At 29.0% G+C, this 19,374-nt stretch overlaps 2 protein-coding genes across 2 annotated transcripts; both read left to right on the forward strand.

The window, feature by feature from the left end:
* The first annotated feature begins 648 nt into the window (after nucleotides 1-648).
* On the forward strand, nucleotides 649-8,424 carry LOC132748018 (proline-rich protein 5-like). The gene is made up of 9 exons (XM_060737562.1): nucleotides 649-873; nucleotides 4,006-4,134; nucleotides 4,476-4,556; nucleotides 5,371-5,419; nucleotides 5,939-5,996; nucleotides 6,439-6,530; nucleotides 6,777-6,852; nucleotides 7,004-7,240; nucleotides 7,589-8,424. Exons 1-9 carry the CDS (start codon nucleotides 836-838, stop codon nucleotides 7,783-7,785), a joined length of 957 nt encoding a protein of 318 aa, XP_060593545.1. The 5' UTR covers nucleotides 649-835; the 3' UTR covers nucleotides 7,786-8,424.
* Nucleotides 8,425-11,225: 2,801 nt separating this feature from the next.
* On the forward strand, nucleotides 11,226-19,126 carry LOC132748020 (proline-rich protein 5-like). The gene is made up of 9 exons (XM_060737563.1): nucleotides 11,226-11,522; nucleotides 14,664-14,792; nucleotides 15,135-15,215; nucleotides 16,031-16,079; nucleotides 16,602-16,659; nucleotides 17,088-17,179; nucleotides 17,466-17,541; nucleotides 17,714-17,950; nucleotides 18,241-19,126. Exons 1-9 carry the CDS (start codon nucleotides 11,485-11,487, stop codon nucleotides 18,435-18,437), a joined length of 957 nt encoding a protein of 318 aa, XP_060593546.1. The 5' UTR covers nucleotides 11,226-11,484; the 3' UTR covers nucleotides 18,438-19,126.
* Nucleotides 19,127-19,374: the final 248 nt, after the last annotated feature.

The following is a 19,374-nucleotide window of genomic DNA, read 5'->3' on the forward strand; positions in this document are numbered from 1 at the left end:
ACTGTTTAGTGGTCTTGTTCTTGTTGTCATATAGCTGGAGTACACACTATATAAACATTTCCAACTATCATGTCTTAAAATGTTAACAACTGTAAGCTGGTAAAAAATCACCCTTAACATACAGGACTTCTTCTCGAGCGTAAGTATATATGCTACATGTAGATTGACTCTTGGTCAGCTGATTTTTTATTATTATTATTTTATTTATTTATTTTTACTGAAAATGTCAAGGGAAATAATTATAATTTGTGTTGTTTTCATAAAATCAACTTTATGTGATATGTAATAAGATCTTGTTAAAGGATAGTGTAAAATTTGATGAAAATAGTTAATAGGATATTCACAAAATAATGAAATGTGTTCTATATGAGTAGCTATATGATTAATGTGATCTGTTACAATTATAAGAAGAAACTATATGTTTTCGCGCGTAATTGTGTAACTTTATCTCCGGCTATAATAATACATTATCTTATGTTGCAGCATTATTTAAATAGTTATTATAAGCGTATTTGTGTTTTTATCTGTGAGTGTATTCTTATTGCTAAAACGGATAAAGAAATGAAAATTCAAAGTGATTAATTGATGACGATCAGGTGTCAACAATTCAAGTTAATATAATTGAAGCCATTTTTAAAAAAGGAAAATCTGTTTTTCCTTTCGACAAGTATTAATGTTTCACTGTCTTTCATTTACTACACGTACAAATTATTTTCTCTCATGACTTGTGTTGGAAATATAACAAATGAAGATGAATTCAATTAATGAAGACGTTTTCTCATTGTATCAGAGACAGGGAGCGAAAGAGGAAAGACAGGAATTGTGTTAGAGAAATATGGATTATTTGCAAAGTGGAGTACGAACACTGAAAAGGTAGGCTTGTCATTTGATATTCTAAGTTTTGAAACTAAAATGTAATGATGGAACTTCAAAGTGTTATCTAGAGCATAAGGCATTTAGTTTGATTACTCAAATAATGTAGATTTTTTACATTATTGTTTTACATAATTACGTTCTTACAACGGGGATCGCTGCATACGTTCTAATGAGATGTATTTTTTTAAAATAAAGAACGGACTTACAAATTATTTTTTAACATACATTCTTATGACGGTGATTGTTTTTCTAATGAACGGTCTTACAAATAATTGTTTACATACTTCTATTGACTTGAATTGTTGGACTAAAGATTGATCTTACAGATTTTAATTTTTACAAACATTATTATGACGAGGTTTGTTTGACAGGAGAACGGTTTTACATATTATTTTTTTACATACGTCCTTATGACGTGGAGTAGATGTTCGTTTTCTCTATGCAAACTCTAAAGTCTCGAAAACAATTTTTTGAATACGGTTAACTTATTGGGGCTTTTTGTTCAGATATATACGCTACTTTTAGATATACTGATTCAGTTTAAAGTTTGAAATGAAGGTGTAGTTGCCGCAACTATAACAATGTTTATATTTACACTACGAAAAGTTAATTTTACTACAGAATACAAAACCATAAATTTTAAAGAGTATACTTTTAACTATCTGAATTATTTTTTTTAACTAAGTATACACTTATTAGTTTGACATGATTTGTTTTTAATTACTTATTTTTGAAATGCTGATAGTTCAGACAGATGCTTTTGCATATAAAGTAGAATATCCAGGACATTACATCATTGCTATCCACCTGTTGTCATCATTATATAGTTCCCGCATTTCTATCTGAATCTGAATTACCTTTATCACCCGTCTAAACTCTTGAACTCTTAAACTTAACAGTTACAAAACTAGTGTTTTTTTGTGTGGAGCATAAATTATTACAATTACATTCACAACTTGTGTATCTGACATAAAATGTGTCATAAACATATTTTGACATTTCCGTTTAATTTTGCTTTCTGTTATACATATGTTGCATACTTATTTACGATTTGTTAAATTTGGGCAAATAAATGAATAACCATTAACATAGGTAACATCAAAACAATCTATGCACATTTTTAAAAAAAGTAATGTTGCACAAATAAATAAAAAATAAAAGATGAATAAAGGATGTTCTTTAAAATTGAAGGACATAATAATAATAATAATAATAATAATAATAATGAAGATAATAATAATAATAATGATGATAACAATGATAATAATGATAATAAGAAGAAGAAGAAGAAGAAGAAAAAAAATAAGAAAAAGAAGTAAACAAACAAACAACGGAGCAAACTATGAATAACAAATCGCAGATTTTATTATGCTGATTAAGCGTGTCTTTAATGCATACTAAGAAACGCAATCAATATGCCTAATCGCTTAACCCAAGATTCAAGTGGCAATCCATGTAGTTTTACATTTTGGCTTACTTTTCTATAAGTTTAGCTTTATCAGCATTGTTTGAGGCACTAATGGCATCTCAGTAAAATAATGCAACCAAGCTGATCGCATAAATCATCTGATTAAACTATTTAGGGAAAGAAATTTAAATATCCTATCTTAATCACCTGGTATCGTGTACCTTTCACAAAAGCCTTTTGGTTAAAGAGAAAGTACCATATACGTGTAGTGATTAAAGCAGTTATAAATCTATCAGGATTTAGAAAAATAAAATGGTCAATAGCTAAACTTACATGTATTTTGTTAGATAAGACAACGTATTTGCCAAAAATATATGATACAAATTAATTTTTAAGGACTCCTACAACAAACTTGTTTGGCCATGTATTTTCTTAGTACATGTAATAGACATACGATTGCAAATAACTCTCAAAGAAACAAAATTTTAATATCATACCATACCGACAGTGATAAAACGAAATGTTTACTGTCAACCAAGGCGTTAGTATATACATATATACTAAATAATTCAGACAAGGTGTCATAATTATAACTATTATTGTCACCCTATTGTCCAAACAAATATGATATAATAATATTAAGGAAACATTTACAGCACTTGGTATTTCACGATTAGGTTACATGTCAGAGTAATATATTTAGATATAATATAAAAAGTATGATATATGAAAAAAGAAGCTTAATAACAAGTCATCTTATGTTTCGCTCATATACAATACAATCACAATTACATTTGTATTTGTTAGCGAAAATCTCCCGAAAAATGTAAGAAAAATACATAATTCTAGTTGAAATATCACCAGAAAGCATTACTATTGAGTTGATATCATAATTCTTCTATACTTACATCTAATTTGACCGCAATGTTGACCCTTAAGTAGTAGGACATCAACATTAGTTATATTAAACAGTATTTATACATATTGTAAACTTGCTTGTATTTCAAATAAATGACGATTTTTACCGCAATATATAATTCTTTTTTTGTTATTTATAGGATAATGAAACAGTCGTACGTATTTTTGTTTGTCGTTTTATTTTGTTGGTTTTATATATGAGTTATATGAATGTTTTTTTTTTGTTTTTTTTTTTTTTTTGGGGGGGGGGGGTAGGAGAGGGTGGTAGTTCAATCTAAAATGTCTTTGGATGATACACGTTTGTAAGATAAAAGGCAATATTCAGCAACTAAGATTTAAACTATCTACATTTATATACAGAATGAAAAGACCTGTGTTGCTTTTTATTTAATCATTATTGAATGAAAGAAGTATTTCTGTATTTTTAAAATGATGTAGCATTGTTTAACAACATAATTACCAAAAAATTTAAGACCGAAAAGCAAATTGGATCTCTCGTCAAGTTATTATAAAGTTACAATTTTAATAAATCTTCAGTGTCACTCTTTCGTCAGATTGACAATGGATAATTCATACTGATATCATGTACATTGTACATACATTGTTTGTACAGTTGTGTACTAATAAATGAAATTAACTCTAAACGTTCTTGACAAGGCGGTCGATGACCAGGATTTTGAACTTTATTCAGAGCACTTGAATAGTGATTAACTTAAAGATAATATTATAAAGTATGGATTATTATTGTGTCGAAAACATAATAACTGCTTGTTTCAGTTGATATTGTATGGGCTATTTTTCAGGCATAGTATATCAAATATAACCGATGCCATCAGGAGCCATATACACCGGGATTCATTCAGTGGACTAGGGCGACATTTCTTCTCAACTAACAAAGCAGATCTTCCATTGAAAAATGCTGCATTTGCCAGGTAAACTGTCGACAAACACCTTTAATAACATTTTGATTATGCCCTCATGGTTAAAAAAACTTAAATTTCTTTAATAGTGCTAGCGATGTAAGTTAGATTTAAAGCCAGCAGAAACAGAATGAGTGTATTTAGTAACCTTGCTGATGAAAATAACATCCCGATTATGTGTTTGTTATAATTATACATAATGACTAAAAGCAAACGGAAAAGGGTCAAATTCAAATTTTGACAAGATATTCAGTCGTTGAAACAAAACATATTATTGCGACAAGATATTGAAATAATAAAAACGTTCTTTTTAATTTCTAAATGTTTTCTGGTTCTTTAATCTTTCATTTCAGTGTATCGACTGCCATTATTCATTTATTTCAAAAGAAGAAATTACAAGAAAATGAACTATCAACTTTGCAGGAATCCGTAAGGTAGGCAATACACATATCACATATTGTCTTTGGTCGAAGGAAACTCCGGAGGTTATAGTTAACGTTTCTGTAATAGTTTTAGTGGTGCTGTTATAAAAGTTTAATAGTTTTGAACGTATGTATGGTTCAATATTGATTTACTTTTCGATTTCCAGTAATAATAGTGTAGTGATTGGATACTATTAGATATATGATATGAATGTACAAATTGTTTGGTTGCTTTAAGTTTATCAGAATGCTATTAAAACATCCATGTTTATAATACTTCAATACAAACTAGTAAACGTGCAACATTTTGAACGATTATGTGTACGTTATGAAAAGGCGGAGTAGTTGTGGTGTGTTTTATTAAAATGATTGTCATGTTATATCTAAAATTAAAAACTAAATTTGTGCACGAAGATCTGATATAAATTCAAACGACATTTATTTGCAAGTTGTTCCTTTGTTAACCATTGATATCTCTCATGCCAACGAAAATAAAAATCATTGAATTAAATGTTTGGCAAGAAAAATTTAAAAAAATTTATATTTTCAAACAACAATATAAAGTATTCTTTACTGCTTTAAATATTTATTGAACTTTGCTAATCTATTTTCGATATTTGCTTTTAAAATCACAAGAATTGTTATCCTTGATAATGCTGGTGTTTAATTGAAAAGCATTTAAATTGATTTTTAGAACTGATTTGAAATGTGCTCTCGGCTAAATTTGATCGGTTGTGAAGCTGAAATAGAACATTATTTTATTTTAATTTCTGAACGAATGATTTTTATTTTCGGTTTATTCTATAAAATATTACTATATCTTCAGGAATCTCACCACGACGGAGGCAGGGCCTCTAATCTACGATTACTACAAGGTGTGACGCAATTATTCCAATCTTCTTTTGTCATACATTATTCATTTAAACTATAGAAATTTCCAAGGGAAAAGACAGCCAAACATTAATCCTCTTACAGGGAAAGAAATTAACTTTCCTAAAATAACTCGTAGCAACAGATTGATTAAGTTTCCTGCTTCTTTTGTTTGTCTAAAGAATTTAAACTCAATGTTTTACTGGAAATCGCAAATGGTTTGGTGAAATTTCATTCCTTATATTTTGCTGGTCATTCGGGATCATTGATTATAACATTTTTAGACTGGGAATTCAATGGTACTTAAGTCGGTGCTAAGTGCATGAGAGACTTTGCATTTTACATTATCTCTAATGAGCAGACACAGTCAAACCGGGTCTTTGATTTTGAACAATTTTTTAAGTCATTGCTCTTGAAGGATGGATCTTTCTTTTTCAGAATTTTCATTGCTTAAATTGATACATCAACAAAATGGTAAGTATTTTAATCATCGTATACCTTGATATTTTTCTTTACATTTTCAGGACAAACTTATAAAGAAAGGAATGGTCATAATTCGTGAACAAGTTAAACAAGAAACTGGTATAACATTCATATTATATTTCACAAGTTTCTTATTTGAAAAAAGGGAACAAAACACTTTTGGAATGTATTTGAACTATTTTATTTACACCCTGTAAACAAATTATATTTAACTCTCTATTTCACTATTTTACAAAATTATTTATTTTTGACGTTTCAAGCATACAACCTCTCTTTCTTTTTCAAATAGTATCAATCACATTTTCCATCTTAGCAATGTATCAAGTATCTTAACTTAACGAGTTTAAATTTTATCATCTTTTTGTATCAATTAGACTTTATACATTTTGTAATTGTATTTTAATATCTAATGTTTTATAAGCATAAATAAATGCACATAAATTTACATAGTATCCCTTTTTAATACACGATAGTTTTGTAGTATTGAGACAACAGGAAAGTTAGAAAATATTTTGTTTATTTTACCCGGTTTCCTTTCCAGGGCTTACACTTTTGACCCTTTTGGGAGAAGAATGGGACTACTTTTACAGAGAAATATTACCGGTATTACATGCACTTCTGAACCCAGTTGAAGTATGCATACTGATAAATACTTTTGTTAAGTTAATAAGAGCGTACAGCTTTGTATTTTGTACTTAATACATAATAAAATGACAGCCTTTTAGCGTTGATAATTTAAGACACCAATGTTAATTATTTCAATATACCTTGCCAACATTCATAATTACATAAAATGTAAGAAATGACATGTTTCTTGGACGTTATTTGCAAAAACCATTAGTAGACATCAATTTAATATAACCGTTCTTTTTATTTCAGACCAAAACGTATACAATAAAACAAGTGTCTTTATTAGAGTTTAGAAACACAGTTCTTCTTAAGCTACCAATAAAGGGTAAAGTTTCAGTTTCGTCTATTATATTAAGATATGAGTATAAGTAGGAGCGTAAATATAATTTCCATATTTTTCTTTGTATCAACAGCCTCTTTTACAAGTAATTTTAAAGCATCTTTTCTAACTATCTTACATGTTTTCCTTCTTTTAGATACCTTGCCTTACTTATCGCATTCAGACCCAGTTTGTGCAATCATAAAACAGATGTTGTTAGTTTTGCACGGAGTTCACGAGAATCCATACACGCTTAACTACATCGCGTTGGAAAAACTAGTCGCTAGAGTGAGCTCCCCTCATTTAGGCGTTTTGGGACTATATTATGGTGGAAGTGAACCTATATTGAAGAGTAATTATAGAGGAGTAACAAGACTTCCGATACCGGTGATACGTGAGTATATTAAAGTTCCATTCACAATGGCTATATTAACAGATGCTTCGCAAGAAAATAAACAACAATACTCTTTTAATTTATTTGGACCAGGTACCCTTGTCCCTTTCTTATAAGTGTTATTACATTAAGATAACTTTTATTTAAAGCTTTATTACAAAATGTTTTACATATAACTCTTTGTTCGCAATACTGCCAAAGACATTTCATAAGAATTTTGTTGAATTATTCACTTATACTTTTTCTCTCTTTTTGGTGTCAGATATACAAATTTCAAAAATATGTTTTGGAAATTTTTCTTATTGCACCAGCATTAATTATGATTATTATTTTGTTACCTATGTTTAGAAATATCAAACGACACGCACGATTCAGACGACAAAATAACATTAGCTGAGGACCAAGAAACAAGAACGGTTACCTCACAACAATCAAAGCGTTTACTTCATAATCGTAGTTCTGGATTTCTACAACAAACGCTGTTATCAGCAGTAAATGAACAGGACAGAGGTCAAATCCGGCGAAACAGTATAGCCACTACATGACAGCTTATCAACTTACGAAATACAGCAATTTTAAACAATTAACAATGTCCTCAGAAAACCAATAGTATTTGGAGTTAGTCTGGTTCAAAGAAGATGACAAAAAAAATCCAAAAACAAAATCTTGTTATACGAATATCGTTATCATATGGTATGAATCCTATCATGTTTGAACCATTTTTAGTGTCAAATATAAATGAGAAAGCGAAGGCATTAAAGTACAATGAGGGATATCTTACATGCAGTTATTACATGGAATATACTGTACCTACAAATTCAATGAAAGGTGATAAAGATCCGACTGTCATAGACACGTTCAATATTGTAGCGGGTGATAAAATTCCAAAGTATCATGTATGAATGTTCACCTAAAATTATGAATGTTCTCATAAAACTATCAATGTTCACAATAAAGGTATTTACTTTGATGATAGTCATCAAGGACTGACAGTAGATCAAAAGATAAAAGAGTAACATATCACCTTTGAATGAGAGAACTGGAAGACATGAAATTAACCACTGAAGAATTCAAACCTTCATTTGCACCAAAGAATCAACTCATACAACATATGTACTGAATGATTTTGCAGAACACAGTAAATGAAAAACATTGACAAATTTAAAGCAACGCACAACAGCGAAACAAAAGAGAATAAAAACATTTGTCCAACATTGCTTATGATTGAGTTATGCGTCTGAATTATCCAACAGGAAATCATATAGTTTAATATTGATAATCCTGTACATGAAATATGTTTATATCTGATTCGTTACAACTTTTAATATTTTATTTTTTACAGAGTCAAATTTACGGCTATAAAGTATACTTCCGTTAGAAATGCTGTTTCACTCTTATTAAAAAGGCATATTCGCTGGCTACGTTTATTCGAAAATGTTTTCCATAGAAAAATATTCAATTTGTTTATTTTATACAAGAAATTGGAATAAATGTGCTTGCTTGTCTTGGAATTTATAATTTGCCTTTGTTGCAAAGGCACAATTTGAGGTTAAATAAGTGGAGGGTTGACTGCAAAACTACTGTAAATTATATGAAACAAAGAAGGACTTACAAAAGTTTTGCGGTCCACGCTCAATATTTATACGACATAATAAATAATTTACAATACCAAAAAAATAGAAAAATAATAACAATGAAATAGGAGGAATGTTTGTTTAATCTGTAGAAACAGTATTTTATTGGTACAGACTGAATTCTATTTGTCTAACATTACTTAACTGCTTATGGATATGACAATGCAGGGCTATTTTACAGCATTTATTAAGGAAGTCACTGGTAAAATGAGATATAAATGATACTCCTCCACAGTGATGAAAATATTCGTAACAGAAAATATAAATGACACAATCGGTTTGATTGAGTTTATTTATGAATGAGAATAAAACATTCGAAATGTAACGTGAATCCTGGTTTTATTTAGTACTAAATCCAATGGCAAATCAAATGTAAAAATTGCCAAAACCTAAACCCGCGTTTAAAGCAGCCAATAAGAGACACAGTTCAAGTTTCATTTAAAAATATTTGATGAAAAACAGGTTTCAGCAAGGAAGGGCGGCTTTCAAATGTTTCAATATTAATATCTTGTGAATAAACAGTCTATTGTCAGTCATGTGTAATAAATAAATAGCAAGAAACAATCATATAAAATGTCTTGTGAATATCTTTGTTTAATCAAGAAGCTTTCAGCTTCATCTTAATTTAACTGTTGTACTTTGCATTTGATCACAGCTTCATTTTAATGATGCGCTAAGTGATTTTTGTTTGTAAGACACTATGGAATTCAATTATGTTTGTATTTTATAAAATGGACCAGTATTAAATGTTACTGATAACAATTCATTGCAAATACAGTAAAATTGTAAATGGTGCATGTAATTGTTTTAATATCTTTGACATTATCATATTTAGAAGTTCAACCAATTTCAAAATTTTCACATAACAAATCACTATGAAATGCATTATTTTGCAAACAATTGTAATATAGTAATGTAATAAATTAATCAGTCTAACAGAACACTACTCACTAGAACTAAATGTCAGTATTCAATTATTAATGCTGTATAATATTTCTCAAATAATCAAGTGCATAATAATATCTAGTGGATTGCTTTACTTTATTTGTTTCAGACTCTTCAATATCCTTATTCCTAACGCCGTTAAAACGATTTGATTGTTATGATATTTTAGTATCCCTTCAAATTTATCAATATTAATTCGATGTTCTTGTGTAAGTATCCATTCTGAATTACCACTACGGCAATAATTAGAAATATTTAATCGAAATTATATTTGATCTTATATAAGTTCCCTAGATTTCAAAATTTAATATCATTCATTGGTATTAGCCTCTTGTGGGGTTTTTATTATTTTTTCCAGATATTTTACATATAGAGAGCTTTGACATGATCACGCTTTCTATATTGAAAACATATTTTTGTATTTAAAACACATATATGTTTTTTCTTCATCTGGAGTCGTGCAACTTTAAAATGTTAAGAAAGAAACATTTACAAATTACTCATGTACTTTCTATTTAAACTAAAACATTTATCTATTCTGAGAAGAATTTTGGCTTAATCATGATAATAATATACGTTATTTGTTTTTGGATTTGAACAATGAACTTTATTGATTAAACCGGTTATTACGCCTAGAACAGGTATCTTTGTGAACGATTCTGGATATGATGAAAATAACATGCTATATACATTGTATTTTCTGAGGCTACATATAACTTGTGTTTTATATATTATTTATACAATTGGCATACTTTATTGCATACTTGTCAGTGTAATAATTGAATTTTTATATTGCCGTCGTGATTCCGATATTGTATTCATTAACTGTTTTGTGGTTTTCTTCTTGTTGTCATATAGCTGGAGTACACGCTATATTGACATTTCCAACTATCATGTCTTAAAATGTTAACAAGTGTTAGCCGGTACAAATATCATCCTTAACATACAGGACTTCTTCTCGAGCGTAAGTATATGTGCTACATGTAGATTGACTCTTGGACAGCTGTTTTTATATTATTATTATTTTATTTATTTTTTTTACTGAAAATGTCAAGGGAAATAATTATAATTTGTGTTGTTTTCATAAAATCAACTTTATCTGATATGTAATAAGATCTTGTTAAAGGATAGTGTAAAATTTGATGAAAATAGTTAATAGGATATTCACAAAATAATGAAATGTGTTCTATATGAGTAGCTATATGATTAATGTGATCTGTTACAATTATAAGAATAAACTATATGTGTTCGAGCGTAATTGTGTTACTTATGTATCCGGCTATAATAATACATTATCCAATGTTGCAGCATTATTTAACTAGTTATTTTAAGCGGAATTGTGTGTTTTTATCTGTGAGTGTATTTTTCTTGCTAAAACGGATTAAGAAATAAATGAAAATTTAAATTGATTAATTTATGACGACCAGTTGTCAACAATTCACGTTAATATAATTGAAGCCATTTTTAAAAAGGAAAATCTGTTTTTCCTTCTGACAAGTATTAATGTTTCACTGTCTTTCATTTACTACTCGTACAAATTATTTTCTCTCATGACTTGTGTTGGAAATATAACAAATGAAGATGAGTTCAACTAATGAAGACGTTTTCTCATTGTATCAGAGACAGAGAGGGAAAGAGAGAAGATAGGAATTGTGTTAGGGAAATATGGATTATTTGCAAAGTGGAGTACGAACACTGAAAAGGTAGGCTTGTTGTTTTATGTTCTAAGTTTTGAAACTAAAATGTAATAATGAAACTTCAAAGTGTTATCTAGAGCATAAGGCATTTAGTTTGATAACTCAAATAATGTAGATTTTTTACGTTATTGTTTTACATAATTACGTACTTACAACGTGGATCGCTGCATACGTTCTAATGAGATGTATTTTTTTCAAATAAAGAACGAACTTACAAATTATATTTTTACATACATTCTTATGACGGTGATTGTTTCTCTAATGAACGGTCTTACAAATAATTGTTAACATACATTCTTTTGACATGAATTGTTGGACTAAAGATTGATCTTACAGATATTGATTTTTACAAAAATTATTATGACGAGGTTTAATTGACAAGAGAACGGTTTTACATATTATTTTTTTACATACGTTCTTATGACGTGGAGTAGATGTTCGTTTTCTCTTTGCAAACTCTAAAGTCTCGAAAACAATGTTTTGAATACGGTTAACTTATTGGGGCTTTCTGTTCAGATATATACGTTACTTTTAGATATACCGATTCAGTTTAAAGTTTGAAATGAAGGTTAAGTTGCCGCACCTATAACAATGTTTATTTTAATACTGTACGAAAAGTTAATTTTACTACAGAATACAAAACCATAAATTTTAAAGAGTATCTTTTTAACTATCTGAATTAATTATTTATAAACTAAGTATACACTAATAAGTTTGACATAATTTGTTTATACCTTACTTATTTTTGAAATGCTGATAGTTCAGACAGATGGACAGATGTTTTGACATATAGTAGAATATCCAGGACATTACATCATTGCTATCCATCTGTTGTCATCATTATATAGTTCGCTCATTTCTATCTGAATCTGAATTACCTCTATCACCAGTCTAAACTCTTGAACTCTTAAACTTAACTGTTACAAAACTAGTGTTTGTGTGGAGCATAAATTATTACAATTACATTCACAACTTGTGTATCTGACATTAAATGTGTCATAAATATATTTTGACATTTCTATTTTGTTTTGCTTTCTATTATACATGTTGCATACTTATTTACGATTTGTTAAATTTTGGCAAATAAATGAATAACCATTAACATAGGTAACATCAAAACAATCTATGCACATATTTTTAAAAAGTAATGTTGCACTAATAAATAAAAAATAAAAGATGAATTAAGGATGTTCTTTAAAATTCAAGGACATAATAATAATATTAATAATATTAATAATAATAATAATAATGAAGATAATAATAATTAAAATGATAACAATAATGATAATAAGAAGAAGACGAAGAAAAGAAAAAGAATAAGAAAAAGAAGTAAACAAACAAACAAGGGAGCAAAATATGAATAACATATCGCAGATTTTATGATGCTGATTAAGCGTGTCTTTAATGCATACTAAGAAATCAATATGCCTAATCGCTGAACCCAAGATTCAAATGGCAAATACGCAATCCCTGTAGTTAAACATTTTGGCTTACTTTCCTATAAGTTGAGCTTTATCAGCGAAGAAGATTCAAGGTGCATTGTTTGAGGCACTAATGGCATCTCAGTAAAATTATGCAATCAAGCTAATCGAATAAATCATCTGATTAATCTATTCAGGAAAAGACATTTAAATATCCTATCACAGCCTTTTGGTTAGGGCGAAAGTACCATATATGTGTAGTGATTACAGCAGTTACAAAGTAAAATAAAATGGTAGATAGCTAAACTTACATGTATATTGTTAGATAAGACACGTATTTGCCAAAAATATATGATATACATAAATTTTTAAGGACTCCTACAACAAACTTGTTTGGCCATGTATTTTCTTAGTACATGTAATAGACATACGATTGCAAATAATTCTCAGAGAAACAAAATTTTAATATCATACCATACCGACAGTGATAAAACGAAATGTTTACTGTCAACCAAGGCGTTAGTATATACATATATACTAAATAATTCAGACTAGTTGTCATAATTATAACTATTATTGTCACCCTATTGTCCAAACAAATATGATATAATAATATTAAGGAAACATTTACAGCACTTGGTATTTCACGATTAGGTTACATGTCAGAGTAATATATTTATATACAATATAAAAAGTATGATATATGAAAAAAGAAGCTTAATAACAAGTCATCTTATGTTTCGCTCATATACAATACAATCACAATTACATTTGTATTTGTTAGCGAAAATCTCCCGAAAAATGTAAGAAAAATACATAATTCTAGTTGAAATATCACCAGAAAACATTACTATTGAGTTGATATCATAATTCTTCTATACTTACATCTAATTTGACCGCCATGTTGACCCTTAAGTAGTAGGACATCAACATTAGATATATTAAACAGTTTTTTATACATTTTGTAAACTTGCTTGTATTTCAAATAAATGACGATTTTTACCGCAATATATGATTCTTTTTTTTTGTTATTAATAGGATAATGAAACAGTCGTACATATTTTTGTTTGTCGTTTTATTTTGTTGGTTTTATATATGAGTTATATGAATGTTTTTTTTTTTTTTTTTTTTTTTTTGTTTGTTTTTTTTTTTTTTTTTTTTTGGGGGGGGGGGTGAGGAGAGGGCGGTAATTCAATCTAAAATGTCTTTGGATGATACACGTTTGTAAGATAAAAGGCAATATTCAGCAACTTAGATTTAAAATATCAACATCCTTTTAATACACAAAATGAAAAGACCTGTGTTGCTTTTTAATTAAATTAAATCATTATTGAATGAAACAAGTATTTCTGTATTTTGATATGATGTAGCATTGTTAAACAACATAATTACCAGAAAATTTAAGACTGAAATGGACTACTACAAAGCAAATTGGATCTCTAGTCAAGTTATAATAAAGTTACAATTTTAATAAATCTTCAGTGTCACTGTTTTGTCAGACTGACAATGGAAAATTCACACTGATATCATGAACATTGTACATACATTGTTAGTACAGTTGTGTACAAATAAATGACAAGTCGCTCGATGACCAGGATTTTGAACTTGATTCAGAGCACTTGAATAGTGAATCACTTAAAGATAATATTATAAAGTATGGATTATTATTGTGTCGAAAACATAATAACTGCTTGTTTCAGTGGATATTGTATGGGCTATTTTTCAGGCATAGTATATCAAATATAACCGATGCCATCAGGAGCCATATACACCGGGATTCATTCAGTGGACTAGGGCGACATCTCTTCTCAACTAACAAAGCAGATCTTCCATTGAAAAATGCTGCATTTGCCAGGTAAACTGTCGACAAACACCTTTAATAACATTTTGATTATGCCCTCATGGTTAAAAAAAACTTAAATTTCTTTAATAGTGCTAGCGATGTAAGTTAGATTTAAAGCCAGCAGAAACAGAATGAGTGTATTTAGTAACCTTGCTGATGAAAATAACATCCCGATTATGTGTTTGTTATAATTATACATAATGACTAAAAGCAAACGGAAAAGGGTCAAATTCAAATTTTGACAAGATATTCAGTCGTTGAAACAAAACATTTTATTGCGACAAGATATTGAAATGATAAAAACGTTCTTTTTAATTTCTAAATGTTTTCTGGTTCTTTAATCTTTCATTTCAGTGTATCGACTGCCATTATTCATTTATTTCAAAAGAAGAAATTACAAGAAAATGAACTATCAATTTTGCAGGAATCCGTAAGGTAGGCATACGCATATCATATATTGTCTTTGGCCGAAGGAAACTCCGGAGGTTATAGTTAACGTTTCTGTTATAGTTTTAGTGGTGCTGTTATAAAAGTTTAATAGTTTGTTTTGAACGTATGTATGGTTCAATATTGATTTACTTTTCGATTTCCTGTAATTGTAGTGTAGTGAGTGGATATTATAAGATATATGATATGAATGTACAAATTGTTTGGTTGCTTTTAGTTTATCAGAATGCTATTAAAACATCAATATTTATAATACTTCAATACAAACTAGTAAACGTGCAACATTTTGAACGATTATGTGTACGTTATGAAAAGGCGGAGTAGTTGTGGTGTGTTTTATAAAAATGATTGTCATGTTATATCTAAAATTAAAAACTAAGTTTGTGCACGAAGATCTGATATAAATTCAAACGACATTTATTTGAAAGTTGTTCCTTTGTTAACCATTGATATCTCTCATGCCAATGAAAATAAAAATCATTGAACTAAATGTTTGGCAAGAAATTTTTTATATTTTTTATATTTTCAAACAAAATAGAAAGTATTCTTTACTGCTTTAAATATTTAGTGAACTTTGCTATTCTCTTTTGATATTTGCTTTTTTAAATTACAAGAATTGTTATCCTTGATAATTCTGGTGTTTAATTAAAAAGCATTTCAATTGATTTTTAGAACTGATTTGAAATGTGCTCTCGGCTAAATTTGATCGGCTGTGAAGCTGAAATAGAACATTATTTTTTTTAATTTCTGAACGAATGATTTTTATTTTCGTTTTTTTCTATAAAATATTACTATATCTTCAGGAATCTCACCACGACGGAGGCAGGGCCTCTAATCTACGATTACTACAAGGTGTGACGCAATTATTCCAATCTTCTTTTGTGATACATTATTCATTTAAACTATAGAAAGTTCCAAGGGAAAAGACAGCCAAACATTAATCCTCTTACAGGGAAACAAATTAACTTTCCTAAAATAACTCGTAGCAACAGATTGATTAAGTTCCCTGCTTCTTGCATTTGTCTAAAGGATTTAAACTCAATATTTTACTGGAAATCGCAAATGGTTTGTTGCTGTTTCATTTCTTATATTTTTCTGGACCTTCGGGATCATTGATTTCAACATTTTTAGACTGAGAATTAAATGGTACTTAAGTCGGTGCTAAGTGCATGAGAGACTTTGCATTTTACATTATCTCTAATGAACAGATACAATCAAAGCAGGTCTTTGATTTTGAACTATTGGATTTTTGAAGTCATTGCTTTTGAAGGATGGATCTTTCCTTTCCAGAATTTTAATTGCTAAAATTTATATATTGACATAACTGTAAGTATGTTTAACATATACCTTGATATTTTTCTTTAAATTTTTCAGGACAAACTTATAAAGAAAGGAATGGTCATAATTCGTGAACAAATAAAACACGAAACTGGTACATGTATAACATTCATATTAGATTCCACAGGTTTCTTATTTGAACAAAAAGTGAAAAACACTCTTGGACTGTATTTGAAATATTTTAATTACTCTCTGGAAACAAATTATACTTAACTCTCTATTTCACTATTTCACAACTTTATTTATTCTTCAACGTTTCAAGCGTAAAACAAAGAGTAGTTGTTTCTTAATAACAATCGCATTTTCTATCTTAGCATTGTATCAGTTATCTTAACGAGTTTTAAATATAGCCATCTTTTGTATCATATTGATTAAATAATTGTATTTTGATATCTTATGTTTTATAAGCATCAATAAATATTTATTTACATAGTGTTCTTTTGTGATACACGATAGTTTTGTCGTTTTGATCACAGGAACATTCGAAAATGTCATGTTTATTTAATTTGGTTTCCTTTCCAGGGCTTACACTTTTGACACATTTGGGAGAAGAATGGGACTACTTTTACGGAGAAATATTACCGGTCTTATACGCACTTTTGCACCCAGTTGAAGTATGTATACAATCATATGAATACTTTTGTCAAGTTAATTAGAATTTTCAATTTTGTATTTTGTACCCAATGATTAATAAAATGACAAACTTTTTGCGTTGATTTGATAAGGACACTAAGGTTAAATATCTTAATTTATTTTGTCAACATTTATAATGGTGAGCATGTTTATGAACTTGCAATTTTTATACTCGTACATAAAATGTAAGGAATGTCATGTTTCATGGACATTATTTGCAAAAAACCATAAGTAGATATCTATTTAATATAACCGTTCTTTTTTCAGACCAAAACGTATACGATAAAACAAGTGTCTTTATTGGAGTTTAGAAACACTGTTTTACTTAAGCTACCAATAAAGGGTATATTCTTTGTTATACATTTTCTTCAATTATATAAAATATGAACAGTAAAACGTATTATTTTGACAATAAATTTAGCATTTCCTGTTTTGTTATTGGCATAGACAGTCTCTACATTTTTCTCTGATTTTATAGGTCTTTTCTAACTATCTTAAATTTTCCTTTCTTTTAGATGCCTTGCCTTATTTATCGCATTCAGACCCAATTTGTGCAATCATAAAACAGATGTTGTTAGTTTTGCACGGGGTTCACGAGAATCCATACACGCTTAACTATATAGCGTTGGAAAAACTAGTCTCTAGAGTGACCTCTCCTCATTTAGGCGTTATGGGACTATATAATGGTGGAAGTGAGCCTATACTGAAGAGTAATTATAGAGGATTAACAAGACTTGCGATACCGGTGATACGTGAGTGTATTTAAGTTCCATTCACAATGTCTATATTTACAGATGCTTCGCAAGAAAATAAGCACCAATAATATTTTAAATTATATGGACCGGATACCCTTGTCCCTTTCTTATAAGTGTTATTGCATTAAGAGAAAAATATAACTCTTTGTTCGCAAAACTGCCAAAACCATTTCATTCGAATGTTGTTGAATTATACACTGATATTTTTTTTTGGTATCCGATATACAAATTTCAAATATTAATGTCCCATCGTTAATTATGTTGAATATTTTGTTACCTATTTTTAGAAATATCAAACGACACGCACGATTCAGACGACAAAATAACATCAGCTGAAGACCAAGATACAAGAACAATTACCTCACCACAACCAAATCGTTTACGTCATAATCGTAGTTCTGTATTTCTACAACAAACGCTGTTATCAGCAGTAAATGAACAGGACAGAGGTCAAATTCGGCGAAACAGTATAGCCACTACATGACAGCTTAGCAACTTACGAAAAACAGCACAATTTTGAAAAATTTACAATTTCCTCAGATAACAAATAGTATTTTGGAGTCAGTCTGGTTTTAAGAAGATGACAAAAAAATGAAAAAAAAATATCTTGTTGTTCGAATATCGTTATTGTATGAATCCTATCATATTTGAACCATGTTTTAGTGTCAAATATAAATGAGAAAGCAAAAACATTAAAGTACAATTAGGGATATCCTACATGCTGTAATTTAATGGAATATACTGTACCTACAAAGTCAATGAAAGGTGATAAAGATCCGACTGTCGTAGACACGTTCAATATTGTAGTAGGTGATAAAATTCCAAAATATTATGTATGTATGTTCACCTGAAATTATGAATGTTCTCATGAAAGTATCAATGTTTACATGAAAGGTATTTACTTTGATGACAGCCATCAAGGACTGACAGTAGATCAAAAGATAGAAGAGTAACATATCACCTTTGAAAAAGAGAACTGGAAGACATGAAATTAACCAATGGCAAATTCAAACTTTCATTTGTACAAAAGAATCAATTCATACAACATATGTACTGAATGACAGTAAATGAAAAACAGCGAAACAAAAGAGAATAAAAACATTTGTCCAACATAGCTTATCATTGGGTTATGCGTCTGTCTTATCTAACAGGAAATCATATAGTTAAGTATTGAGAGTCTATATGTCTATAACTGATTCGTTACAACTTTTGATATTTTACTCTTTACAGAGTCAAATTTACGGCTATAAAGTATACTTCCGCTATACATGTTATAAATGTTGTTTCATTCTTATCTCGCATAGACCTCAAAAAGGCATATTCGCTGCCTGCGTTAATCGAAAATGTGATCCATGCATCATTAGGTAAGAAAAAATATCAAATTCTTTTATTTTATACAAGCAATTCGAATGTCTGTCTTT

Source organism: Ruditapes philippinarum, unplaced genomic scaffold (genome assembly GCF_026571515.1).
Source record: "Ruditapes philippinarum isolate M1 unplaced genomic scaffold, ASM2657151v2 ctg2495_1_1_1_1, whole genome shotgun sequence".
Classification (NCBI taxonomy): domain Eukaryota; kingdom Metazoa; phylum Mollusca; class Bivalvia; order Venerida; family Veneridae; genus Ruditapes; species Ruditapes philippinarum.